The sequence below is a fragment of the Apiospora aurea genome, assembly GCF_038362705.1.
Source record: "Apiospora aurea strain CBS 24483 chromosome Unknown utg000002l_segment0_segment0, whole genome shotgun sequence".
Lineage (NCBI taxonomy): Eukaryota > Fungi > Ascomycota > Sordariomycetes > Amphisphaeriales > Apiosporaceae > Apiospora > Apiospora aurea.
In genome coordinates, this window is record NW_027117389.1 from 3,830,272 (window position 1) to 3,856,466 (window position 26,195).

The window sequence follows — 26,195 nt, forward strand, 5'->3', positions numbered from 1 at the left end:
AGCGTCTCATCCCACTTGGCACCAATGCTGGATGATGCCCCTCCGAACATATCTGATCACCATCTGCATCGCTTTGGGCCGTGGCGTATTGTTGAATTTGGCTCGATTATTATCGCACTCAATATCAATCTTGACAGGCGTTCTCGGGTTGTTCCCTCCTGCTTCATTTTCCCAACTTACAATGGAGTCCTCCGAGGCTGAGGCATATCTCAACTCGCTCATCAACAAAACCTTACGGGTTTATGCGACAGATTCGAGGATGTTTGTGGGCACTTTTAAATGCACTGATGCGGTAGGTATTCCGAATCCGCTACTCATGGGCATCTTGTGAGGATCTGCAGCTGACTGGATCTTCAGAACCGGAATGTCGTGCTAGCTCTCACCCATGAGTACCGACAACCCTCGCAGAAGCAATTGGAAGCAGCAGCAGCAAGTTCCAGCTCAGGGACTGTCAAGGCGGAGATGACCTCGAGGTACCTGGGCTTGGTTGTCGTCCCCGGCGAGCACATCGTCAAGATGGAAGTCGAGGAGTTCGTTAGCCAAATGAAGAGCAAATCTGCCTTGGGCCAGAGGGCGCTCTACGTCTGAGGCTGTTCAATCCTTTGAACTATTCGTGATAACCACTTGAGAAGCCCGGAGCAAACGCTCTTCTGGGGCTGGCTTGTGCGACGACCTTTTGCGATTGCGGCGCGAAGCAAGTTTTCGCAATCCTGGTCAGCCTGGGAACCGATGCCATGGCCGGAAACCGGGATAAGCCGGCATGCTCTGCGGCTTGTGGGTTCGCGCGGGCCGAGACGCTGCTCGGCTTCGCGTACACGGGATTCGTTCGAAGCGTCTCTTGCCGAATTGTTACCAGGCTAAGCAAGTACTGCACGTATGATATGTCGGAAGACGCATGGCTTTGCAGTCAGCATAATAGTGATGTGTTTTTGGCATGGCGAGGCCGGTGACAAGGGCTGAAGTAAGCAAAGTGGGAGGCTGGGTTGTGTAGCAGGAGTGCAGTTGCATATATGCATGAGGCAACGGTTTTTGTCCGCCTGGTTACGCAAATATGACAGCTACTGATGCGGCTTCCGGCATGCATACCAGCCCTTTCGTTCTATTGTGGGCGTGGATTCAAACGTTGAACAAGACATGAGGATAGGTAGCATAGCTACAGCCTTGCTCCTGACAGAGCCAAACCTCGATGGACATGAAAGAGAAGCCTAAAGAAGATGTACGAACGTGCCTGAAATCTTCCAGCAAAGACTATCCGTCGTCAACAACAGCAAGGTGTTCAGTACGTCGGGCTATCTCATGAGATCGTGCAGTGTTTGTCCCTTGGCGAAACCACCAGAGCAAATATGAGCCCTTAGGAATAAATGATTAGAAGAAGTAGAGACTGATCAGTAATCACCATATATTGATCGATTGGCAAGTAACAAATCAAGGTTATGTCACTCTGAACAAGTACTCACTCTAAGGGGGGTGGGCATCTTGGCACTGAGCTTGAGGACCCGGCTTCCTGTTGTTTTCGACTGATAGTGGTGGATACGACAGAGCTAGTCATCGCGACTCAAGGAGGCACCTTGGATGTCATCGAGTTTCAGGGATATTTCTAGTAGCGGACCGTTAGTTAGTGAAGTGCTTATCTATTCTTGGTGTCACCTTTTGTAATATAATATATGAAACTCTGAAACACAATACCCGATCGATCCAATACGTTCCAAACTGCGTTTCCTAGCCCAACTCAAACTATCAGACCTCCCCACATTCTTCGTCGGCATCCTGCAGGAATCCGAGAAGGAAAGCAAATATGTATTGATACACTCTTATCCGTGCTCAGATCCGCCCTCAAGCCTACGTCATAAAACCCGCCTTCTAAGGGGCACCTTTGTGGTGTGGGGGGAACGTGCAAAGGAATCAAAAACACAGACGATGCAAACTCAGTTGCTGATTGTTCGCCCCGACACCGCGGTCTTTCCAACTTGCGGGCCAAGAAAGCCTTCAACCCAGTATGGACCACTCTTGCCAGACGCTCACATCAGTCAGCACGCCAGACCCCTTCATGGTCTATGCCAATGGCAACTACTATCTGGTATGCATTCCACGGCAAGCTGCAGTGTCAACGTGGTACTGACCCAAAGCGAAGACGTTTACTTCCGGGAACAAGATTGAGATATGGGCTTCGAGGAATCTCGAAAGCTTTGAGGAAACAGCCAGGAAGGAGATCATATGGTTGGTAGCCTCAAAGATTCGTCCTCGCCTGGTCACGCTTGTGCTTACATTTCAGAAGGACGCCGCCGCCTGGCACTGCGCATTCGGCCGACCTGTGGGCGCCTGAACTGCACGCCCTCTACGGGAGATGGTACATCTACTACGCCGCGGCTCATCCTAAGCATGGCAACAAGAGCCGTCGCATGTACGTGCTGGGAGGACCGCCCGCGCACGAGGATCCGACCCAGGGCCAATGGGAGTTTCTAGGGCGCATCCACGGCATGCCGGACCAATGGGCCATCGACGGGACCGTGTTCGTGCTGCACGGGGAGCTGTACATGGTGTACTCGGGCTGGCCGCTGGACAACCACGACGGCTCGGATCTGGTGCAGCAGCTCTTCATCATGAAGCTCGACGACCCGACCATGGCGGCGGACGGGTGCGGCGGCCCCGTGGTCATCAGCACGCCCGAGCAGCCGTGGGAGTTCTCGCGCGACGGCAACGGCGACCACGGCATCAACGAGGGCCCTCAGTTCCTCAGTTCGCCCGACGGCGCCTGGAAGGGCATCGTCTACTCGTGCGCCGGCAGCTGGACGCACGAGTACAAGCTGGCGGTGCTGCACTACAGCGGCGGCGACCCCCTGGACCCGCGGGCGTGGCCCAAGGGCCAGGAGCCCCTCCTCCAGGCGGGCTGGGGCGGTAAGGGCCCCTATGGGCCTGGGCACGGCAACTTCGTGTCTTTGGGGGGCGGTACTGGCAGTGCCGGTGGGGACACCACTCTCTGCGTGTTCCACGGCACGGACGACCCCGCCGACGGCTGGAGCAACAGGAAGGCTCGATGCCAACAGGTCTTCTTCACGGCGGGCGGCCCGTACATGGGCTTATACTGCGGCGGGACTGGCCACGCCACCAAGGCCAAGGCCAGGGAGGGAGGTCTCATGGCGCGGATTCGCAGGAAGCTCAACAAGCGGAAGAAGCGTGGCAGTCCTCTACAAGCGCTGACAGCGCTTCTGGAAGGCCATTAGGCAAGTGTCGGAGCGCAGTTTGGAGAAATGGGTGTAAATCACATCCCCACCACGGGTATTATTACGGCTTTCGCGGTCGATGAAGAATGTTACGACCCGTTAAATGATAATGTCTAGAAACGATTAAGCGCCCTTCTCCTTTTCCATCCGCCTTTCCAGCTATATCGAATATAGTAATATATCGCAGTACATAATTGGATGAGGCATGATGATTAACGGGTGGGTATTGACTTAGTAGAGTTGTATTTGCAGTTGAAGCTTCGAGAGACCGCCTGCTAAGCCCCGGGACGAATGGATAGGAGAAGGGAATAATCCAAGTTTTCGCCCCTGGGCATGCCCGGGAAGTGGGAGGTTCCGGTTTAAGACGGACCACGAAGCGGGAGTGCCAAGCTTTCGTTAGTGTCAGGTTGTGGAAATCATCATCCAACATACAGGCTGTTCTGCAGCAAGAAGTTGATCAACTCGATACGATCTGGATGAAACACTGCAACCTTTTTATACTTTCCTAACGTTGCAATTCGTATTGTCCAGAAACAAGACATCGCCTCCAATTGACTTAAGGCAGAGAGACACAACACGAAAGGGATGGTCAGTAGACGGCGAGGCCAGCCGGGATGATGCTGCATTGAGAATGCGTACTAATGAATACCGTACCTCATCTGGGTGCAGATATGCAGATTGGGGGGCCCTGTCGCTGATAGCAATACCACCGGCGGTAGTAGCGGCAGTAGCACGCAGAGTGGGGACGCACCCGGGAGACAGGCCATTCTGGAATTGCACCGTCAGATTATCAGAGCCAATAATGCCTGTGGCCTTGAGCATCTGCTCCGCAGCCATTGCACAGGTGACTATCAGCAGATACTACTCCAGTCCAAAGAAAGTACCTAACAAGGTCAGTATCGGCATGTATGTATGTACGGAGAAAGTGCGCATCAATCAATCAATCTCTTGTTGTTTTTCCACCGTCTGTCGGTCGCTCTGTCTGTCTTTCGTGTGTTTGGGACGCGCAATTGCCTGCAGGCAGGAACGTCGCACACCCTCTTCGTGCGTACGCCTTGTCCCGAATAGACAGCGGTTGCAGCAAGCCAGCCCCTCTGTTGACGATGCCGCATGCAAAACGAACACTCTAGAGTCATTCAATACGAGGGCCGGCCCTGGATGGCGGCAAAAAAGGATGGTGGATGTTACGGATGTTATGTAGGCTTTTTTTTTTTCCTTCTCTCCCTTTCCTTTGCGGTGTCCCGTCAGATCATCCCACCTTTCGCACCTCTCTCTTCGTATCAGAGTTACCGATTCAGGCGTCCGGCCAAGGATCTAGCCCAATGATAAGCTGCCTCGGCCTCTTCTCCACGGCACGCTCCACAGCATGCTTCTTTCGCAGGGTGCATTCAATGGAACTTCCTCGCTTCCTTCGCCTGGCTCCAGGACCCCGATCTGGGAAACATGCGGTTTTCAAGAAGTGGAAGCGGTCAGGCCAACACGAACCGCCACATCTCCCGTGATTGTCTGCCCAAAGATCTACGGTGCAGAGTTGATCAGTGTGCCCGATGCTGAAAAAGAGAGAGAGAGAGAGAGCCAACAAACACTGGACTGCTGGGCTGAACAAACAGTGCGCCATCCGAGCAGTCTAGGAACCGAGCTAGGGAGCGACCTGCAGCTGGGGAGGCTCAAGGACTTTGGGGGAGAGGAGGGAAAGAGGCCGGGGTCGGTTGTGTAAGACAGCAGCACAAGGGTGACCCCTAGACACACGATCTCTCCCCATCCCCATCTTTATCCCAACACGATGAGTGCAGTGCCACTCCGCAGAACGAGATGCTTCCACTGGGCTGCTGCTACTGCTACACACTGTATTACGAACTTACGAGTTTATCGGCCGGATTCCGTTGCCAGAGGCGCCATTTTCTCGAGAGCGCGAGTGCGCGACCATGCGGATTGGAGTCACTTGCGAAAGGCGTTGGCACGCACGTTTCGCGTTGCGAAGCCATCGGGGCAAAATGCGTCAAGACAACCGCCACTAAAGAAAAGTTAGGTGTCTGTGGTGTCTGTCAACAATACAGCACTATGACACACATCATCTCGGCTCTGGGTACCTTGAAGTCTGTCCCTCTGACAAACAACGGGCTCCCTGGTGCCTGGGAGTTACATATACTCTCGGCGCACGCGTCCAGAGTACTTTATGCAAGGAAGGTAGCTGATGTATCGCAGCTATCAAAAGAAACAGGACCCTGGAGTTGGGATGTGCAATGTGCATCTCGGAACCATGCTAGGACCAGCATGTACTGTACCGTTATCCACTCAGACCTCCCCTGTCTAGCCTGCTTAGCCTGTCGCCCGCAAGCTTGGTCGCTCTGGTGGCTGCTTCGCTCTATCGCAATCCCTGCCACTCGCACATCAACTTTGAGCTCGGCACTAGAGGGGCTGGGATGTCACGCTAAGATCGTAGAATGGCATCGTAGGTGTGCTCCTATTGTATTATTTTCCCTCTCACCGTTACCCAAGCTCTGCTGGTAATATGACCCCGGACTGTTTGTACAGTATGTATTCCGTACATGTAGATAGAAACCCTCGCCCTCCCCATCACTCTTGCTCCGACTTCTTCTCCCCCATCTAGCACCTGCTTTGCCTTGCCTTGCATCTTGTGACCTGCACTCGTTCCCGGTCCATCACTATTTCTTACTTCTCTTCGCATCTTCTGCATATATCATTCACCCCATCGTTCTCTGGTTGATAATAGACCATCGTGCTTGTAACCCTTCTTCGATCGCTGCGTGTGAGGCCAATAACAAGGTAAGCCGCTATACTGGAGTTTGAGACGTTTACCAACGGCCCTTCGGCAAGCCGTGGGTCGAACCGATCAACTCTCTCGTTCGTCATGTTGGAGTCGTCCTGCTAACCTGAGCCGACAGAAAGAGCCCAAGCATTCTCATCCATATCACAATTCTCGACCCCGTCTCCATCAACACAATGCCTTCGTTCAAGACCACCGTCGTGGCCGTTGCCACTATGCTGGTCGCCTCTGTCCAGGCCGACTATGTCATTGACCCCAGCAGTGTGTCCATGAGCACAAGGAGTAGGCCGTCCGCTTCCAACTCTGCAATACCCACGCACGTACTAACAACGTCCAGGATATTGGTGCGATTCCGAAATCAGCACTTGCCCCATTATCTGCGAACAGACATCCAGCGGCAAGCCCATTACCAACACCTGCGATCCCGTAAGTGCTCCAGCCTATGGAAGCCCAAGTGTTTAGGCCTGGCTTCTACTAACACGAGAGCAACAGAAAGCCTTGACGTACGGATGTGTCTGCGCCGACAACAAGCAACCCAACATCTCCGAATACACCCTTACCCTGCCCTACTTCACCTGCACCGAGTGGGGAACCCAGTGCGTGGCCAAGTGCGGATCGAACAACGAATGCTCCAGCAACTGCCGCGAGAACCACCCCTGTGGTGCCCGGAGCCCCCAGAAGCCCAACAGCACAGCGAGTGCGACCGAGTCGGCCACGTCGTCGGGCGCCACGCCGTCGGACTCCAACGTTGTCTACAACGGCCTCGACCCTGCCGGCTCCACAGATAAGCCCAAGTCGGGTGCTGCCCCCTCGCCCCTCTCGAGATGGGCGGTCTCTTCAGTCTTGTGACTGTCGCCGCCGGCATGGTTCTTGGCTTTGGCTACGTCCTATAAACGGAACTGCCATACGGCAATAAGAAGTAATGATGATGATGATTGTTTCGTCCGATCATGGACGGAACGATACAAGGGTAGTTGCATGTCCGATCCTGGCCGGGCTGTCGGCTGCTCCTTGGTAGTCGGGGAAAATGGGACGACCAACTCACAAGAGTGAGAACAGCGTCTGTTAATTAATTCAGCATTGGAGCATGGGTTCATGCCGTGGGGGAACACACCACAGGTTATTGTCGCATTACCACTGGAGCAAGTTGGACTACCGGACTGTCACGGAGACGTATTTGGTAGAACCGGAGTTTTGTCCTTTTACCTATCTGGGGTACACAAGCCACATTCATTTTTGATATGAAATGCTCAACAAACACAGCGAAACTGGCCAAGACGCCAGGTATATAATACTACTACTACAAGATTTGGAACGCTCAAGTTCCAGGCCCTGGAGCATTCTACTACTGTTTCACTCATCGGCTGAAGAATTAGTCATTAGGCGGGTGTAATATTCTTTTCTTCACACGATTGCGTCATGCCTCTTGGATGACATATGGCACTAATGTAGGTGTCATACGTAAATAGTGTCACGAGCCGCGGAACACTCGGGCAAACATTCAATGCTGCCGGGCGTACGGATAGTTGGAACAAACTGCCTGACGATAAGCACCCCATCCTAGTGACTTATCTCAAGTGGGCTGTCAGCTACAAACAGCAGTCATCCATATGGCAGTCCATGCCCAACAGTTGCCACAAACGGCATGATACAGCCTGGCATTCCAATGCATACGTGTGGCGGGATATTGGTGTGTTCTTAGAGAAGCCATCACGAAATGCTGTTTGCCGCAAGCTCATTGGTGGCAGCTTGCCCACCTCAGCAATAGCTAACGTGCTTAGCAAGAGAGGTGGGTATCACATGTAAAGTGCCGTGCCTGGATGGAACCCTGGGACTGTGTACCCGTCCACCCCTGGTTCTTTAGGTAACGTGTCTAGCAGAGTAGGGACATCGGTGCGAAACTTTGCCTATAGAAACCAACGATAAACGCGTGTGTGGTTCGCGATACGATGCCTGATTCGTGTGGTGATTTCATCCAAGAAAACAAAAAAGAAAGAACAGGCATGGATGATGGGCCAAACAGCGCATTTCAGGGCCATCTGAATCATCGGCAGGACCATGTGGCTCTTGCTTGCCCCTCCATGCCTTGATCCTTTGGCAGGCAGCCAGCAAGGAAAGATCGAATTGATCTCCAGACAGCCACGAAGGGGGAAGAGAGAGAGAAAAAAAAACAGAGGACCCCACTAGCAGCTTCGATTGTTATAATCCCCGTTTCCCGACCTTCAACGGCGCCGCCTCTCCCAACGAAAACTAGCAGCAGAACTTCTCCGTTCACCGATTGTTTCGTTCCCGTCATCCAGTCGCGTCTGTATTACCCAAGCCAGTATATTCACTATCCACCATGCTTTACTCTTAGACAATCATTTCGAGTCCACGTCTGCAGGCAATCAATCAAGTATCACAAGAGGACACACTACACATGCCAAATCGCGTACAGGAAAAGTTCCACGCCGCGCTCTCCACGCACCTACTTTAGGGGACCGACCCCTTAAAACCGCCCTTCTCGAAAATCGGCTATTGCAGGACCAAAGTTCAGCGACCAACAGACTTGCCTGCGCTCAGGTGCAAACCAGATCGCCCGTATCCTTAACGCAAATATGGCCCCAAACAAGAATAGCAGTAGGTACTGCCCCCCTCCGAGACATCCCCCCTCGACCCTCGGCTCAGCGCCTCGCAGCTCTCGCGCGCGCTGGTACTGACAGTCATGGCGCCCCTTTAGAAACGGCGGCCGCCGAATGCATCTCGGATGATGCCCTGATCCACCTGAAATCGTACAAGTACTCGGCCGTCGACTTGTCGCCAGTGTCCCACTATATACTCCGACCCTACGTATGCATGCACCTGCCCGACCCTGGCCCTGACCCTGCCCTTTGCCAGGGAAACAAAACGAAGAACAATATACTGAGAAGTGCTACAGTGGAACGCCGTCGTTGAGCTCCTTCCGTTATGGCTGGCCCCGAATATGGTCACCCTGATTGGGTTCTTCTTTATCCTGGCTAATATCGCCTTGCTGGTGATATTTATCCCCGACCTGGTCGGACCGGTATGCCTGCTCCTGTTTCCTTTGCGCTTGGACGATGCGCCGCGTACCTTTTCGTCCCCTGGACTGACGATGGGTGTTTAATCAATCTAGGGCCCCGGATGGATATACCTCAGCTTTGCCTTTGGTCTGTTTATGTACCAGACCATGGACAACATCGACGGCAAACAAGCCCGGCGAACCGGCACCTCGAGCGGTCTAGGCGAGCTTTTCGACCACGGCATCGATTCGCTGAACTGCACCCTGGCAAGTCTGTTGGAGACTGGCGCCATGGCCCTGGGAACGTCCAAATCGGGCGTCTTCACTGCCTTGTGCCCGTGCCTCCCCATGTTCTTCTCGACTTGGGAGACCTACCACACGCATACGCTGTACCTCGGCGTCATCAACGGACCCACCGAGGGGCTGCTCATCGCTTGCGCCGTCATGGCCTTGTCTGGCATTTACGGGCCGGATATCTGGACTACACCGTTCATTGAGCTTCTGGGACCTAAATTCTTGCTGGGATACGACCAACTCGTCGGCGAGTACTCGATTCGCGACATCTGGATTCTGCTCATCGTCGGTTCGCTGGTGACTAGCCAGATTCCCTTCTGTGTCTACAATGTCGTGAAGGCCCGTCGGGCGAACAACCTACCTGTCGCTCCGGTCTTTCTCGAGTGGACGCCCATGGCGATCTACACCCTGTCCATCGGAACCTGGCTCTACTCGCCCTACTCGACGCTCCGGGAGGAAAACCACCTGGTTCTGTTCTGCCTGACCATGTCCTTCGTCTTCGGCCGCATGACGACCAAGATGATCCTGGCGCATCTGACCCGGCAGCCGTTCCCCTACTGGACTATTATGCTGTGGCCGCTCGTGGGCGGAGCTGTGCTGGGCAACCTGCCCAGGTTCGGGTTCGCGCAGATCTCTGCCGATCACGAATACTACTATCTCTGTGCCTACTTTGTGTTCGCCTGCGTCGTGTACTTCCGCTGGGCTTTCCTGGTCGTCAATGCCATCTGCGACTTCCTGGGCATCAATGCGCTGACGATCCCCCACGAGAAGCAGCTCGAAAACAAGCGGAAGATGGAGCAGGAGCAGCAGACAGCCGCCGCCGCTAACGGAAAGAAGGAACTGTAGCATCTATCCGTATCATTGGATAGCTCTCGGTGTAGACTTATTCTTTTCCGCCGTAGCCTTGTCGTGCGCATGGGAGGCATGCCGCTTCTTACCTCCCACTCACGACTAGGTTTTTAACATAAAAAAAAAGAGCGAGCGTCTACTTTTTGCGGGCCGCCGGTGGTCGGTCCTGTTCTTGGTATATCTTTTTAATAGGCAACTACTGCATACAGCGTGGTCTTGGTCTTACAGGACGGACAGACGGACGTACAGAGCATTGGCGGTTATTGGCATATAGACTTTTGAGCATGAGTAATGACTTAGGAGCATAGGACTTTGAAGTCCAAAAATCAGATCACGGATCCATTATGAATTCAAATATGTCTGCGTGAACATGCGATACAGTTTCTTCAAATGACGACGTGCTGCTTGAATGAGCTCTGAGAATAACCAGGATATCTAATGATATGCCATGCTCGTCAGATCTAAGCACACAAGCCTTCTATGTCTATACACAAATTCCACAAATTACATGTCGGGTCTTCTATTCGTAATCGGTCGAGGTGATGACGGCCCTCCAATCATCGATGAGGGCCTGCGTCTCGGCCATCTTGCCCTCGATGACGTCCACGCAGTCCTGCCCAAGCGGCAGACGCACCGGCACGGCCTTGCCCTCCGCCGAGCCCGACCGCGTCAGCGCGTCGACAATGACCTTGCACCCTTTGACGACGTCGCCCGGCTGCTGGTCGTTGACCCGCTCGAGCAGGCCCCGGACGTGCTCGACCTGGGTGTCCGCGTACTCGGCGTCGAGCGGGTCCAGCATCGTGATCCGGTGCCCGCCGCCCGGGTTCAGGAACCCGGTCCGGAAGTAGCCCGGCTCGATGACACAGGCGTCGATGCCCAGCTCCCTGACCTCGGCCGCGAGCGACTCGGTGAAGCCCGATACGGCCCACTTGGCGGCGGCGTAGTACGCGAAGGCTGGGCCGCCGCGCCAGGAGCCCAGGCTGCCGAAGTTGGCGATGACGGATCGGCCGGCGGCGCCGCGCCGCGTCTGGCCGCGTTTGCGGATCCAGCCGACCTCGTTCTTGGCCATGTTCATGATGCCCAGGACGTTGACGTTGAAGCTGTCGAAGACTTCGCGCTGCGAGGCGGCCTCGACGGGACCCTCGAGGATGTAGCCCGCCGCGTTGACGAAATGGGTGATGTGGTGGACGTTGGAGGCCGAGCCGAGCAGTGCGGACTCGCCCTGCGCGAACGCGGCGCGGATGGTCTCGTCCGAGGCTGTGACGTCGAGGTCGAGGAGGATCGCGCCGCGGGCCGAGAGGTCGGCTAGGGCGGGGCCGGAGGTGTCGCGGGAGGTGGCGATGACGGAGTCGCCGCGCGCGAGGGCTTCGAGGGCGAGGTGTTTGCCGAAGCCGGAGCTGGCGCCGGCGATGAACCAGACGTTGGGGGTTCGGGGGGTGGTGGAGGACATGGTGATGTTTAGTGAGTATAAAAGGGGGAGTTCTTGTGTTGAGGTTTGTGGCTGGGAGGTTATAGTATAACGTAGTAACTGGTGATCTATTAAGCTGGCTGTTCTTCTGTTGCTATACGTAGAAACTAAAGTGCTGCTTGCTTTTGTTCTGCTTCGCTTGATCGCAAAAGTATAGGGACCGGCGCCTCTACTTATACTCCTCGAGGCTGCGCCGCCTGGCTCTGCGCCGCTCATGAGGGAGGCGCCGGCTAGGCAGGAGTATGCCTCTTCATCGTGAGCATGCCTATTACACGGCGCCATCAATGTGCTCTTTCACGGATTTATGCACTTAAGACCGCACGTAGCTCTCGCTCTTTCGATTAGTATGCGAAGACGAGAATCTTGGTAAGTCCATGTGCAGGTCGCTGTAGCTTTCGCATGATCCGAATTGCTTCAAATCCGACGGCAGTCAGATCTGTGGCGGTCGGCGATAGGCTCTTGCTGAGATCGCCGAAAGACAAAGGGATGCACTAAACCAGACCAAGCCAAGCCAAACCGTCAGCCTGCATGCATCATTGGGAGGCAGTCGGCGCGCGACTTCAATCGGTCGCTAGATCGATCATCTACGTTCCGGAAAGAGGCAAGCGCGATTGATTCCAGTCCAAAGGGTCGAATAACCCGCAGAATCCACCTGGGCAGTCACTAACCTAGTTGAGATGTGTATGTACGAAAGATTGTTTACTTGAATCGGATGTTCTTGCTTGAAGGAGAGCTGAGCTGAATGATAGCTCGGGTGGATGTCTGTAACATTGAAGTTCAAGCAGACCTGCTAAGGCCAAATTTAGCGCTCGAAGAATGACACCTCATTGGAGAATTCAATCCTGATCAACAAATACATGCCAGATTGGCCTTCACTATACCATCGTACGACCTCAACCAACATGTACCTTGCGATTCGCTGAACCAGCCCTTACATCGCAGTCTTATGTACGCGACCCGGTAGAACAGCTGCACGTCTACATAGAACCTCCGCCAACGCCACCATGGCCGGCAAAGGCAGACCTGCGACACTTCTCTCCCGTGTGGCGTTACTACTCGCCGTGCTCAGCATCTGCGTCACCTGCGCGCTGGCCTACGATGAGCTGTCCGACGCCGCGCTGCGCCGGATCCCCAGCGGCGCGGGCGACCTGGACGTGAAGAAGGGCGCGCTGCTGGCGCCCATCCTGGTGCCGCGGGTGCCGGGCACGCCCGGGTCGCTGGCCGTGCAGCGGCACTTTGTGCGCTTCTTCTCGGCGCGCCTGCCGGGCTGGCGCGTCGAGTGGCAGAACTCGACGTCCAAGACGCCCGCGACCGGCGACCGCGACGTCTCCTTCTCGAGCCTCGTCTTCACGCGCGACCCGCCCTGGGCCGGCGCGGGGGACGTCTCGCGCCTGAGCCTCGTCGCGCACTACGACAGCCTGTACCGGCCCGAGGGCTTCATCGGCGCGATTGATAGTGCCGCGCCTTGCGCCATGCTCCTGCACGCGGCGCGCAGCATCGATGCGGCGCTCTCGAGGAAGTGGGAGGCTATGGAGGCGTCGGGCGATGCCGGGTCCGGGCTCGAGGAGGAGAAGGGCGTGCAGATCATACTTCTCGATGGCGAGGAGGCTTTCGAGACGTGGTCAGAGACGGATTCACTGTACGGGGCTAAGTAAGTTTCTTGGACAGATGATCCAGCGTCAAAGTTATACAGGATTTTGATTTTACTACGAGCAGCAAGAATACTGACTCCTCTTCCTCTCTTATAGAGCTATGGCAGAGGCGTGGGACTCGCAAATCTACCCGGCCATGTCGACATACCGCACGCCCCTTCAAGCCATTGGTCTTTTTGTCCTGCTGGATCTGCTTGGCGCCGCCGACCCTCATGTGCCCTCGTACTTTGCGCCCACGCACTGGTCGTACCAGGCCATGGCCAAGATCGAGGCGCGCATGCGCAAGCTGGGCCTCCTGCGGTCCAAGGTGCAGCACCCCTTTCTCCCGCAAGCCGAGAAGCAGCCGGGCCATTTTACTCGGGGCTACGTCGAGGACGACCACATCCCGTTCATGGAGCGCGGGGTGCCGATCCTGCACGTCATCCCCACCCCGTTTCCTCCACAGTGGCATACCATGGACGACGATGCGGCGCACCTGGACCCGGCCACGGTGGATGATTGGGCCAAAATCGTGGCGGCGTTTGCGGCGGAATGGATGGAGGTGGGCGAGTATCTGGTTGAACCCGACGATGGGATCCGGGAGAGGTCGGAATTATGATAGTACCAGTCCTCAATAAAAAAAGAAAACAGTACTCTGTCATCATCAAAGAGAGAAAAAAAAACATTCTAACTATACTAATAGTCTTCGTCATGTGCCAAAACATTATATGCAAGCAAACACGAGTGCTGTTAATGGTTGCTGGTGGTGTCTCCTTGCATCGGTCACAGTGTGTTCTATAGAAAATACAGTATCTATATATACTGTGTAGTATCTCTATGTACTCCTGCCGAGTTTCTGGACCGTGCACCCAACCCACCATCCTCGTCTGCTTGTCCTCCCACCACGTCAGCTACTACTAGAAGCAAGCTCAATTGACTGGAGCCGCAGCTAAACTTCGATAGGTGTTCAGATGGTGTGCAGTCCGGGCCCGTAACACAGTGACCTGACCTAGGTATTTTGAAGCAAGGCGTTCATCCTTACAACCAGAAAAACAGCTGCCAACCACGACACCGCAGCAAAAAATGCGCTTCCTTCGCTCTTTGGTCCCTTCTCTGCTCCTGGCTGCCGGCGCAGCTCAGGCAGCTTCGTCCTGGGGTTTCGACGAGGCGACTCTGGCCGTCGGCAGCAAGAAGGCTGACGGCTCTGTCAAGGAGAAGTACGTTGTTGGCTGGCCCTCCCCCCTCCCCTCGGATGCGCATAGTAGTAGTAGTAGTGAACAATTGCTGACCATTGGAAATTACTATCTACAGGTTCAGCGAAAAGTCCCTCCCCAAGAAGACGGTCGACTTCGGTCGCACAGACACCCTCAAGATCATCTTGACGGCCAAGGAGGGCGGCAAGGCCAAGCGACCTCACCAGGCCTTCCTCACCCTCCAGGAGCCCGAGACGGGACTGGAAGCTCCCTTCGTCTTCACCACCAAGGAGAATGGAAAGGCCACGGTCGAACTTGTACGTCATATACACACCAATGCCGGCGTGCCCCCGGGCCAGAAAGCTAACATGCGCGCGTGTGTGCTCTTAGAAACACTCCGATCTCCCTGTGCAGCTCCTCAAGTCGGCCAAGCCCCTCAAGGCCACCCTGACGCTGGCTTCGTTCGGTTCGTCCACCGGCTACAACAACCGCATCTTCGACGTCGAGATCCGCCCGGACCCCCTTGCCGTCCCGCCCGTGTACGAGAAGCCGCTGCGCTACGGCAAGCTCGAGGAGATCCACCACATCTTCAAGGCCGACCCCCAGAGCCCCCCGAAGGTCATCTCGATGGTCTTTGCGCTGATTGTGGCCGCCATGGTGCCCATTCTCTTGATCGCGGTATGTACAGCTGGGACAATGACGCTCGGAAGGAGAAAAGGGTTGCATGCTAACTTAACAACCTCGAACAGACTTTCGCTCTTGGTGGAAACGTTGCCCACCTCCAGAAGGCTTTCTCCACTGCCCCTGTCTCGCACGGCATCTTCTACGGCTCCATCATTGCCATGGAATTCGTCTTCTACATGTACTACAGCACCTGGAACCTCTTCCAAGTCCTGCCCGTCATTGGCGTCGTTGGCGTCGTTTCCTTGCTGAGCGGCTCCAAGGCGCTTGGCGAAGTCCAGGGCCGACGTCTGGCTGGGGAGAGGTAATCGAAGCCGTGTCCCTGGCTTTTTCCAATGGTGGTGACTCCATTGTGTTTCGGCAGCACCTCCGAATTGGTGGCCACTGAGTACGCCAAGATGAGTATTTAGTGGCGGGGTGTATATGAAAGCACCGAGGTAGACAAAAGGATTGTATAATAAAATACATGAGACTCGAGGGTATTCAGTGGAATATTCACCATGAGTTGACCCAGTCACCTAGGCCCTGGTTTTACCTCCAAGCTATGCTCTCGCAGCACTATGTCTTTGGTGAATGCACGCCGAGTAAATCAAGTATACTGTATGCTTGAAGACTTTGAGCTACATGTACAAATGATCGTGAATATAGATGACGATGCGCCTGGCGATTGTGACTGTAGCCCCATGCATCAATTGTAGTCATCTTGTGCGACTTGCTGAGGCTGACGCTCACTGTCTCATCTAGGCGCAACCTCCAATCATCGTTACACATGAGATACCTCACCCCCTTTTTTGCCCATCTCCTGATGGGAGTATATAACTATTGCATGGGAGTGGATATGGATACAGCCTTTCTTTCTATCTGCCTCTCATTGAGCTACAGCAATAAAACGTCGACACGTCCATCAGCATTCAAACTAATCCACTCCCCCAAAACCAAAGACAAGGAGGGAGTTGAGACGCCCAGAAACTACGCTCGGAAAAGACAAAAGGAGAGTAAGGTCCGCCATGAGCAAGCAATCAACCACGGACCAACCATCCTCCTACGGACGTCCGTACGTCGACTACTATCCCATGCCGAGCATACCCCCTCCTCGCGCCGGCTTCACGATCCGCGAACCGCACGGCTCCGAGGCGTTTACGGCCAAGTGGAAGACCACGGCGGCATGGGAGGATGCAGACGATGGTGATGGGTATCCGCAGCCCGAAAAATCCGGTACGGCAGAGGAAGCAGGGGCAGTGGATAAGTCGACGGGAGGAGACAAGGAGCACCGCGGAGCAAAGGGTGACGAGAAGACCACCAGCAAAGAGCCAAGCACTGCTAAGACGGGCCCAATCGTTGAAGCGACAGGGAAAGAAGAGACGGCGATGCTCACGTATGTTGCTATGTGCGGACGGGAAGCTGGTATATTGTTTGAGTTATCGGATACTGACTCGGAGGATGATGTTGAGACGTATACCGATTCCCCGAAGGATCCCGATACGTCATCAGGGCCAGAAGGGGAGACTGCAGCGACGGATACGGTTGCGGTGCTCAAGGATCCCGAGTCGCGGGTGGTTCAGAAGGGCCCGGTCTGTGTTCCTCCGAAGGACTGTTAAGAACTTAGTAGGGGATGTCACATGGTGGGAGAGGTCAGGGGAGGCATTCTTCAATGGGCAAGTACTACTAATATAACTCTGTCTGCCCTTCTTCCATCAGCCTAGATGGGAAACTTCGTCGACCGGTGCAGGGGAACCTTCAATTTTTGTTTTTTTCCAAGCTATCTCGAAGCAAAGCTAGTCATCCTGATAAGTGGCTACATAGACAACGACCCTCGCCGTTCTTGTAGGTGGTTTATGAAGTGTGAATATCGGCGGGGAATGTGAGCGTCCATGCCCGAGCCGAGGGAATTTTCGAACATTGATAAAATATATAAATATGTGCTCTACCACTTTTCCCGAGATACCTCCCGAGCTCGTGCAAAGCACAGAACATTTTAGGGAAACAAGAATTACCTAAAATATCAAAGCAACATGATATACCCAGATGCCGTTCCAGCGACCCAACCTACTGCCGCCCATCCACCATATTCATACTAACTTGCCGTTGTCCCATCTGCTGCGGCCACCCTGGACCGCCCCCCCCATTCGCAGCGAAGGAAGCCGTCATCACCTCCACTAACTACAACAACCGCAGCAGCAGCGAACACCAGAAAAGTAACCGCAGCCTCCGTGTTTTATGTTGGTGATTTACCAGTATCAGAACCGGCTGCACGCCTACGCAGTGTCCCTGCCATCTGTTGCCAGGGAATATGCATCAGATCTAAAAGGGGACAGTCAGACAGTGGGAGGCAGTAAGTAGGTTTATGATATCTTTTAATGGAAAGTAACGCCTGTCTAGAAAGCTTAACTTGATCGAGAAAAAACACGTCAAATAAAAGCAGAATGCGAGGTAATAACATATTGAGGGCAGAGTGACAGTATGTCACAAACGCCCATTTATAAACGCCGGAAAATGCAATTAACTCCTCTCTGCCTGTCGGCCGGCTGGCAACAAACGATATACAAAAGTCCATACACAGAAAAGCCATATATCCTAGGTGTGGTGACGGTGTAGCCAGGTTCGTTCTGGGCCGGTTCTCTATTCCTATAGGAGCTGGCTGGGCCTCTCAATCCAATCGCGCGAATTCGACATCAAGTCTGAACCCAGAAAATCGATGGAAACATTGCAGGCTCGGCTGAATAGCTTCACTGCGCCAAAACTCCGGAGTTAAAAGATGTAATGTGACGACATGCTCGTAGGGTATGAATCGAATGCGAGAAATGAGAGGGCATGCGAGGTGAAACTCCCCAAAAAGGGGGGCGGAGATCAGGACAGGTTGAGGGAGTGGTGGCTTCATTGCCACAATTTTTCGGGGATTAAGAAACCAAGTAAAGCTGAGTTTATCAAATGCCCAAGGGTATAGTGGTGAAGAGGCTGTTTAGTTGTCGACATCAACCGCAACAAACGTATTGCCGAATTTCGGAGGGAGTGTCCGCTTAACCACTGCTGAGCTCTCCCCGGCGTCGAAAGGAGCCAAGTTTCGTTTGCTGTCTACCCATCGCTTTGCTATTTTGCTCGTCTCCCCCCGGTAGAGTTTGATCCAACGCTTGGCCGCTGCGGCGCCGTTGTTGTTTTGCGCAGGTTGGGCGGGCTGCGCCGGTGCCGGCGCAGGTGCAGGCGCAGGCGGTTTGTTGATCAGCATATAAGCAACAACTGCCACAACAATAACGACGATGACACCAACTGTGTTCTCTAGTTAGTTACGATGCTCGTGGAACCAAGCAGCTTGGGACGCAAATTCACTTACCGATGATAGCCAGGCAGATCCACTTCTTCTTCCGGGTGCTACGAGCAGTGTCAATGGCGACGACGACTTCGGCATTTCCCTTATCAAAGTTCTCGACCGTCTCCTCCGCCTTCTGCTCGATCTGTGTGATCATCTCCTCTTGTTGTACGACCAAGGTGTCCATATCCTGGAACAGCTGGGCCAGCTCGATCAATTGCTGCTCAATCTTCTGCAGCTGGGCATGTCGGTCCTGGACGGCGGTCAGGACAGATTGGGCCTGGCCTCGCCTGTTGCTCTGCATCATAGCTTGCTGGAAGACCTGACCGCTGGAATCCTGGACGGCCTCCCGGATTTCGCCTTCGCTGGCCTCCGGGTTCACAATTCGGTACTGTCGCGCCACCTGGTCCTGCGTCTTCTTGCGGAACTCGGATTCGTTTGTCTGGTAGGCATTGATCGCGCTCTTCAAACGGCGGTCGGTCTTGGTGACTTGCGGGTTGTTCTTAGCAGACTGGCTATCCTTGTTGCTCTTGACCATTCGCACACGTTCGGTCAGAGAACGGTATTGAGCCATGGTATCGGTGCTGAGACTGTCGAGCTCCCGGTTGGTGTGGCTCCCACTTGACGTGTCGGCATCGGAAAGGGACCGTTGTTGCAGCATCGCCATCTGCCTGAGGTTCTGCTCGATCTTGTCGATCCCGTTGTTGATATCTCTGCACTCGTTCAGGATGGCATTAGGGTCTCCTTGCCCAAAGGAGCCGGCTCCTTGGGAGAGCTGGGACATCTCGACGGTGTTGGCTACACAGGCACAGTTAGTAATTGTTTGGGGGTGCTCGAATGCTGCTCGAAATACGAACATCCATATTCGTCACCATATCCGTTGTTGCGAGGGGCGCCTCCTCTAGGGCCCTGTGGGAGCCCGGCTCCGAAACCATTGCCATTAAACCCATCGCCGGCCCGGTCGTCGAAGGGGTTCTGCTGCCGCGCACCGTACCTGGAATAAGATTGCTAGTTAGTACAGGGCATTCTTGCTGAGCCGGGACGCAGCCGTAGGGAGTCTCATCGAGAGGGAAGGAGGGATCTAGTGGTAACGCACCCGTACTGGTCCATATTGTCAGCAATCAATCGATCAACAATTGTTTACGTGAGGTGAGGGCAAAAATGGCAAACGGAATGGAGAAGAAAGGAATGAAGAAGGTTTGGGGAAAATCAGATGGATTTTGTCGGTTCGTCTGGTATCGGGGCGAGGACAAGAGCATGAAACACTTACACTCATCTTTGCGTGGTATTCGTTCTGGGCTCGTACTGTTGTCGGCTGATTTCCACAAGAGGGCGATGCTGCGGTAGCGGGTGCGGAGACGACTCAAACAAAGCTCAAAGGAAGGATGGACGTTGGAACAGAAACGCCGGGTCGCTGTTCTTTGTCTCCGTTCTTTAACGATCGAGGTCGAGGCGCGTACGATGTCGTTTCAGATGGGCCCGAAGTAGGAAGGTATTGAAAGGAGCTGTATTGTATGTATATGCAGTTGTATGTACAGTATCTTATTGCAATGCCGAGGAGCGCGAAATCAACAGCGGTTGGGCAGGTCGGTCAGAGTTATTTCGTTGCTGCCCGTCCGTTCAGCCTTTCGCACAAGCGCCTTTCGTTCCTTCGGCTGGCTCCTTTTCTCCTTCAAGGATGTCGGTCTGTTTGACGCCAAATTGGTCAGAGGTTTTGTGGCCCGGGGGCGTATGAAGCAGCAGCGGGCGGGCTGGGTCGAAAGCAGCTAAACCCGCAATGGCTCTTTGCTTAGCACTCTTGGGCGGACGACCCCTGCTTATGGCCCTGGCTAGCGTGCAGCTGCCCCTGGAACCCCTGGAACCGCTGAAGGCAAAAGATGGGCGCAGTGGTTCAGTCCATCAATCAACGAACAGTGCCCGATTGAACAATTACGGATTTACGTTTCTGCACATTAAGTAGAGAGAGCCACTCCGCGGCCACTGCTCTCGCACACATGCACATTGCGCCACGACGTGATGATTGCGAGGTGGCACATCTACATACTAGAGACCTGTGTCCAGAAGCTGTGTCTACTACTCGTGTCACCGAATCAGTGCATACCACGAGAACGAGTGGCAGTTGGATGTGCATGTCGCATGCGGCTCGATTAGGGAAAGTCCTGTGCCTGAAGCAACACGAGCCATCAGCCCACCGCGGCAGGGACTACCCCTGCAGCAAGAGCCGTTTCAATCGCAGCGATCGGCGGCTCTATTGATTGGCCCAAAGCCAATCGTCCGCCTCCATTACCTCCAAAACGGTCAGTCAGCTGTGGGCAATTGGATGCCCTGATTCGAACAAGAGCGCGACGGATGTTTCTGATACAGTGGTAGCCCGTTAGGGAAATTCGCTGAAGATTGGATGTCGTGATGTGCGACTTCTTCTAGAGCGAGTCCAGAACAACCCAATGACCAAAAGAAACTCGGGGTTTTTTTTGGCAGGTCGCACGGCATGTGTCGGTATCTGATGTACCTTCGATGCTGCCATGCCATCCAATCCAGTCCAGGCCAACCAAAAAATTTCCTTCCTTTAGTGAGTATTCTAATAAGACGAAATTAGACAAATTACAGCAAATACTACACTACGCCACCAATTCAAGTATGCCATCAACCCAAAAACTCCGTATCGGCCCTCGTTTCCACCGCGTCTCCCACTGACCAGCCGTGCAAACAAAACACAATCGTGTAGACCGCCCCGTACAAACCCCATTTGCCATCAAATACTCTACATGCCGTGATCACAAAGTTACGGCCCGCGGGTCGACCCCGGCTGACATTGTGGGGTAAAATCCTAAGGTCGGCCTCGCATGACTGGGACGACACAAATGGAACCTCGTCTACGTCTCACGCCCGGTCTCTTGCATAATGGTGTGTGGCCAGGCTATCCCGAGCAATCGAGGCTGAGCAAGCAGCAAGCAGTGGTCACTGGTCGGATCTGAGATCAGCCAGGCCTGTCTGCAGATCGCCTTTTTTTCCTTTTTCTTCCCGACTTGACGTGCTGACAGATCACCAATCGAGTATTTGATCCGACTGACTGCCTTCCAGGATGCGGTATTTGGCGAACTGTAATATGATGCAGCCAAGTATGGCCAAGGGTATGATATGATTCGGGAGACTTTACTGGTCTACCCAAGGAGTGTGTATCACTCGAATGATCGCCAACACCAGAGTGCGTAGCCGAATGCCATTGCACCGGGAGCTGGCCGCAGATCTCATGTCTTTCGTAAGCTTTCCGAAACCCGCACATGTGATGTTCGAAGCGCGCAGAGAAACAGGCTAGTTTGAAAGTAACGCTTGACTACTACTTGTTACGCGGGGCCGTCAGCAGCCACAGAACGAAGGGAGAGTTTGTTTCGTGGATTTGTGGTCATTCTGAGTTCCGTGGTGGTGGCGATGCGTCGGGGGTTGCTCCGTTGAAGCCGACGGACAGATATTTGCTTCCTACGGTAGTAGATATAGTCGTAAACTTGTGTACAAGATAACTTCGTGCGAGGCTGAGGGAACCTTGGATGGCCCCATCAGGCGACAGCATACGGGCGAAGTCTGGGACGTAATATCAACCACCGATGGGTTGGACATGATGGAGAGTAGACCACTCAGGGCTTGTCATCTCATAGCCATGTTCGAACTCGGTCACAGTACAAGCCCTCCGAGCACCATTCCTCCATCCTTCACGCACTTCACTTCAGTCTAGCCCAGTCCGTTTGCCATTCCCCATCCCTAACCTCCCTTCTCCCCTCTGTCCCCTCAACGAAGACGTCCCCTCGTCCCCACCGCCAGCACCGTCCACCCCGCAATGAAGCAAAGCCCCCCCAGCGGCGTGACGGGCCCCAACGTCTTGCCGAACCGGGCCGGGTCGAGCGTGAGCAGGTAGATGCTGCCCGAGAACATGGAGACGCCTGCCAGGAACAGCCCCGCGCCCCAGCGGCCCGCGCGCGTCTGGCCCATCGTGTTGGCCGCCACGAGCGCCGCCACGCTGTGGATCAGCTGGTACTGCGCCGCCGTGCCCCAGCTCTGCAGCCGCGCCGGGTCGCTGATGCGCTTCTTGAGCCCGTGCGCCCCGAACGCGCCCAGGGCCACGCCCGTCGCGCCCGAGACGGCGGCCAGGGTTGCGAGGATGGACATGGCGGTCGCGGCGGCTTGGGTGATGGTGATGGCGTTGGTGTTGGTGGATGATGGAAGAAGGTCCTCAGGGCGGCCTTCGCGTGGGTGCTGGTGGAGTAGTGATGACTGTTCGTCGACGGCGATGTGAACGCGATCTGACGGACTCATGAGAAAGAAAGAAAGAGGGAGTATAGTTACTCGTCGTTGTGTAGATGATTTGCTGGGTCGTGAGGATTCTGGAGGATGTCCGTTCTCACTAAATGCTGAGAAGTGAGGTTGCTGGCGAGCTGAGAAAACCACCCCACTTCGCACCGAAAGCTCCGACCCAGTATTTTTGCCCGAAACCCCTTCAATGATGTCTATCCGGGTGTCATAGCTACGGCAAGTCCATCAGAACCAGTTATCCTTGAGACGTCGCTGCTTCTACCGGCCCTATAGATGATACACTAGGAGAGGCTGGTGCCTTTCTGGTGTTTTGTTTGCTGCAAAGTGTATTGCCCTAGCTTTCTCCACGAAGGCGATTGTATCTGTTGGCCCAGCCCAGCTTGCCGAGATGCACCGGCGGGGAGCTACGAAGAATGGCACGTTCGGTCTCGACCTGATTATATATGGCGGGAGAAACTCACAGTACTTCCCGCCGAGCCGCAGCTAAGAAGGGACATTTTCCCAGAGGCTATTGGGTGTAGCTGAACTGCACCAACCATCACATTAGTCACACCCACTCCTCATTCAACACCACCACTCCCGAGTGAAATCTCCACGATAATTGGCTGGCCTAACATAACACGCAGCTATACGAAGGGGAAATAGTAGTGGATGTTGTACGAAATCTGTTCGGAGAATAGTCTGACGAACTGATGGAGTAGCGTTTTCGTTTCCTTGGTTTTGCCCCTATCCAACACCCAGGTAGCCGACATGACTGAGCTGCACCAACTTGGTATGTAGCCATGTTCCTAGAGCCGCTCACCAGATCGCGGGGCCGCAGAGCGTTCTTGGATTAACTCACCGCATGGCATCGTAGCGAGTGTACACCATCTGGTGCTTGTGACTGGGGGAGGGGAGCACATCCCATATTCCATGGTTGGCCATCAATGCAAGCGGCGGCCCTGGGAATGCTTTCACAAGTTACCTACGCCGGTCTTCGAGCAGTCCCCGTATGCACATCTTAGCCCTCCCCATGCCAGCTGCGTGGTCACCGGTTGCAAGGCTAGAGATCCATGTGCTTCTTTGAGCCAAGGCTATATAACATGATGTTCAATGTAACCCGTCGAGTGAAGTATATCTCGTATATTTCCGATCTGGGATGAGTTGCGCCGCAATAAAGGCTCTGCGCAAGCCGCCTACTTCATCATTGGCACGGCGATCGGGCTGCTACTCCATGGCTCAGAGGAGCACATGAAAGCAAGATTGAATGCAATTGCTACTCCCCAATTTGGAATTCACATTGCTGCCGAAGCTGTGGGCCACAGGCTTGTGGCCGAGTGGAAAGCTGTGCAGGCAGAAAGTCTGAATAACGAAGTGTTATTGTCAGATAACGACGTCGTGTTGTCAAGGATGGCTTCAGTCTTGTGGAAACTGAATGGGTTTATCCACGTCCTTTTCATCACCTCCAACCCTCAGGGCCTTGAGCCGCTTGACACCCAGGAGGAGCAACGCGAACTGAGGTCATACGTGGAACCAAGTTCAAAATCCATGTTCTCAGCAGCTGCCGCCCTGCAGACATCCAACGTGGCATACTTGATCATCGTCCTCAGTATATCCACTTCTCTGTGCATGGTGACAGTGAAATGGGTATATGCTTCCAAAACGAGAACCGAAAGCCTGCATTTATCCCCCCAGAAATCCTGGCAGGGCTTTTCGAGCAAGCCGTCTCAGACGGACTCGAGACCGTGGTTCTTAATGCATGCTACACTGCGGCTCAATCTGAGGCAATTTCACAACATGTGAAATATGTGGTTGCTATGGAAGGACTCGTGGGCGATGCGGAAGCAATCAATTTCACCAAAGCCTTCTACACAGCGTTGACGAGAGCCAAGTCCGTCGAGTTTGCATTCAGACAAGCCAAGAACAACATTCCAGTGACTGGCAACGCGGGTAGATGCAAGCCCTTACTCATGGGCCTCAACGCTTCACAAGTGCCTGTCAAGGTCAGCAATCACGAACCAATAGCACTGGAGAGCAGTGCGATAAAGCTCATAGAGGCGAACAAACCTGAAGAGGAGAGTTTAGCTGATGGTGGAATTGACGAAGAGACTCTGGAGTCTCTGGAGAAGTTGGAAGTTGCAGAGACCCAACCTCCCAATGAAGTCAGAGCTGGGTCGAACGACACACCCACCAGTAGTGTGCGGCATGACGCATCAACTTCCGACAGCAACTCTCGTGGGAATAATCAACAGGATCCTTCAACTGCTGTTTCACAACAGGACTCTGATGGGACTTTGAAGTCGGCCTGATTCAGCTGCTGATGTTCCTCAACGTGGAACAGGAACCGAACCCTCACAGCCGACGCATGATCAACCCAAGGCTGAGGACCTTGCCGACGCCAAAAATCCCCGTGTGGAAGAGAATTTACAAGTAGTGCGTGGGCCTGGCGCAGCGACTGTCAACGTTCCAGCTCGAGACATCTTGAGGACTCTGGCCCAAGACAAGACGTTTAAGCAATTAGTCATCATCCGGCAACGAGAGCCTCGATCTTTCCAATCTGTCATCCAACAACTTGCCCAGGGTAATTCAGTGGTCATCAGGAAAATGCTCTTGTTTAGAGCAGACATCATTGGTCGCCTCCTGGAAGGAAATGATGTTGAAAGTGTCATACGCGAGGCAGACGGACCACTTCTTGATTCCATATCTCAGGCAGAAGCTTCGACTCCAAGGGGGCCTCGGCGAACCCCAGTTCCCCAGCGCCAGCAGCTAGTTCCTAGCATGAGAGTTCCCTTCAGCAGTGCTTTCTTCGATGCATTCTTCTCGGATCCTTTTCATGGCTTCGGCTCTGTATTCCGCAGTACTCCGTCGAGGGTCTTGCCTCCGCAGAGACCCGGAACACAGCCACCTCGGGTGGTCAATAGTGTTACATGTAACCGATGCAATGAGCCCTTCAGCATGCGAGGTGGCTACCATTGCGAAATATGCAATGGCGGCGACTTCGACGTATGTGTGGACTGTGTCGCAAACAATATGGGCTGCCTGAATGTAGCTCACGTCCTTGAGAAATGGGTTATCAAGTCTTAAGCATGCTTGCATTGGTGCTGAGGATGAATGTTCGCGTCAGTTTTCTCCTCCTTCTTTCTTTCTTTTTTCCTTTTTTTTTCTTTTCAAAGCCGACGAGACATCAAAGTATACGATAATTCCCACAGGCCAAAGCCACTCCTTTAATTATCTGTAGCTTGATTATTCAAATTCAACTTTTTGCGTATATTATCTCAGAAGTAATGAGGTGTACGACGATACGACCCAGTGGCACCTGTACATTGGGTGCCGGGACGTAGAAGACGCCCTGTTCAACCAATCAATGTTTGGTCTCGAGAGAAGACTGGCCAGTCAGGTGGTTGTGGCTTGCAAACATGGCTCAGCTCGTGGTCATGAGTATCAGGGCTGCACAGAAGTTTCG

At 54.1% G+C, this 26,195-nt stretch overlaps 12 protein-coding genes across 12 annotated transcripts; 8 read left to right on the forward strand and 4 right to left on the reverse strand.

The window, feature by feature from the left end:
- Window positions 1-181: 181 nt before the first annotated feature.
- Window positions 182-588, forward strand: PG986_003548 (uncharacterized protein; the record flags this gene model as incomplete). The annotated part of the gene is made up of 2 exons (XM_066839770.1): window positions 182-292; window positions 358-588. 2 exons carry the CDS (start codon window positions 182-184, stop codon window positions 586-588), a joined length of 342 nt encoding a protein of 113 aa, XP_066704834.1.
- Window positions 589-1,996: 1,408 nt separating this feature from the next.
- Window positions 1,997-3,221, forward strand: PG986_003549 (glycoside hydrolase family 43 protein; the record flags this gene model as incomplete). Its single annotated transcript, XM_066839771.1, has 3 exons — window positions 1,997-2,077; window positions 2,132-2,217; window positions 2,276-3,221. 3 exons carry the CDS (start codon window positions 1,997-1,999, stop codon window positions 3,219-3,221), a joined length of 1,113 nt encoding a protein of 370 aa, XP_066704835.1.
- A 589-nt stretch (window positions 3,222-3,810) lies between these two features.
- Window positions 3,811-4,058, reverse strand: PG986_003550 (uncharacterized protein; the record flags this gene model as incomplete). The annotated part of the gene is made up of 2 exons (XM_066839772.1): window positions 3,811-3,841; window positions 3,871-4,058. The coding sequence occupies 2 exons, from the start codon at window positions 4,056-4,058 to the stop codon at window positions 3,811-3,813; spliced, it is 219 nt and encodes a 72-aa protein (XP_066704836.1).
- A 2,127-nt stretch (window positions 4,059-6,185) lies between these two features.
- PG986_003551 (uncharacterized protein) lies at window positions 6,186-6,858 on the forward strand (the record flags this gene model as incomplete). Its single annotated transcript, XM_066839773.1, has 3 exons — window positions 6,186-6,291; window positions 6,347-6,435; window positions 6,502-6,858. 3 exons carry the CDS (start codon window positions 6,186-6,188, stop codon window positions 6,856-6,858), a joined length of 552 nt encoding a protein of 183 aa, XP_066704837.1.
- A 1,748-nt stretch (window positions 6,859-8,606) lies between these two features.
- On the forward strand, window positions 8,607-10,168 carry PG986_003552 (CDP-alcohol phosphatidyltransferase class-I family protein; the record flags this gene model as incomplete). Its single annotated transcript, XM_066839774.1, has 4 exons — window positions 8,607-8,628; window positions 8,729-8,838; window positions 8,927-9,052; window positions 9,143-10,168. The coding sequence occupies 4 exons, from the start codon at window positions 8,607-8,609 to the stop codon at window positions 10,166-10,168; spliced, it is 1,284 nt and encodes a 427-aa protein (XP_066704838.1).
- Window positions 10,169-10,691: 523 nt separating this feature from the next.
- On the reverse strand, window positions 10,692-11,621 carry PG986_003553 (NAD(P)-binding protein; the record flags this gene model as incomplete). The annotated part of the gene is made up of 1 exon (XM_066839775.1): window positions 10,692-11,621. One exon carries the CDS (start codon window positions 11,619-11,621, stop codon window positions 10,692-10,694), a length of 930 nt encoding a protein of 309 aa, XP_066704839.1.
- Window positions 11,622-12,643: 1,022 nt separating this feature from the next.
- On the forward strand, window positions 12,644-13,889 carry PG986_003554 (Glutaminyl-peptide cyclotransferase-like protein; the record flags this gene model as incomplete). The annotated part of the gene is made up of 2 exons (XM_066839776.1): window positions 12,644-13,290; window positions 13,388-13,889. The coding sequence occupies 2 exons, from the start codon at window positions 12,644-12,646 to the stop codon at window positions 13,887-13,889; spliced, it is 1,149 nt and encodes a 382-aa protein (XP_066704840.1).
- A 464-nt stretch (window positions 13,890-14,353) lies between these two features.
- On the forward strand, window positions 14,354-15,452 carry PG986_003555 (uncharacterized protein; the record flags this gene model as incomplete). The annotated part of the gene is made up of 4 exons (XM_066839777.1): window positions 14,354-14,487; window positions 14,582-14,780; window positions 14,854-15,141; window positions 15,213-15,452. The coding sequence occupies 4 exons, from the start codon at window positions 14,354-14,356 to the stop codon at window positions 15,450-15,452; spliced, it is 861 nt and encodes a 286-aa protein (XP_066704841.1).
- A 699-nt stretch (window positions 15,453-16,151) lies between these two features.
- PG986_003556 (uncharacterized protein) lies at window positions 16,152-16,742 on the forward strand (the record flags this gene model as incomplete). Its single annotated transcript, XM_066839778.1, has 1 exon — window positions 16,152-16,742. The coding sequence occupies one exon, from the start codon at window positions 16,152-16,154 to the stop codon at window positions 16,740-16,742; it is 591 nt and encodes a 196-aa protein (XP_066704842.1).
- Window positions 16,743-18,103: 1,361 nt separating this feature from the next.
- PG986_003557 (syntaxin 1B/2/3) lies at window positions 18,104-19,558 on the reverse strand (the record flags this gene model as incomplete). The annotated part of the gene is made up of 4 exons (XM_066839779.1): window positions 18,104-18,408; window positions 18,473-19,246; window positions 19,306-19,442; window positions 19,545-19,558. 4 exons carry the CDS (start codon window positions 19,556-19,558, stop codon window positions 18,104-18,106), a joined length of 1,230 nt encoding a protein of 409 aa, XP_066704843.1.
- Window positions 19,559-22,231: 2,673 nt separating this feature from the next.
- PG986_003558 (uncharacterized protein) lies at window positions 22,232-22,756 on the reverse strand (the record flags this gene model as incomplete). Its single annotated transcript, XM_066839780.1, has 1 exon — window positions 22,232-22,756. One exon carries the CDS (start codon window positions 22,754-22,756, stop codon window positions 22,232-22,234), a length of 525 nt encoding a protein of 174 aa, XP_066704844.1.
- A 1,619-nt stretch (window positions 22,757-24,375) lies between these two features.
- Window positions 24,376-25,816, forward strand: PG986_003559 (uncharacterized protein; the record flags this gene model as incomplete). The annotated part of the gene is made up of 2 exons (XM_066839781.1): window positions 24,376-24,905; window positions 25,033-25,816. The coding sequence occupies 2 exons, from the start codon at window positions 24,376-24,378 to the stop codon at window positions 25,814-25,816; spliced, it is 1,314 nt and encodes a 437-aa protein (XP_066704845.1).
- Window positions 25,817-26,195: the final 379 nt, after the last annotated feature.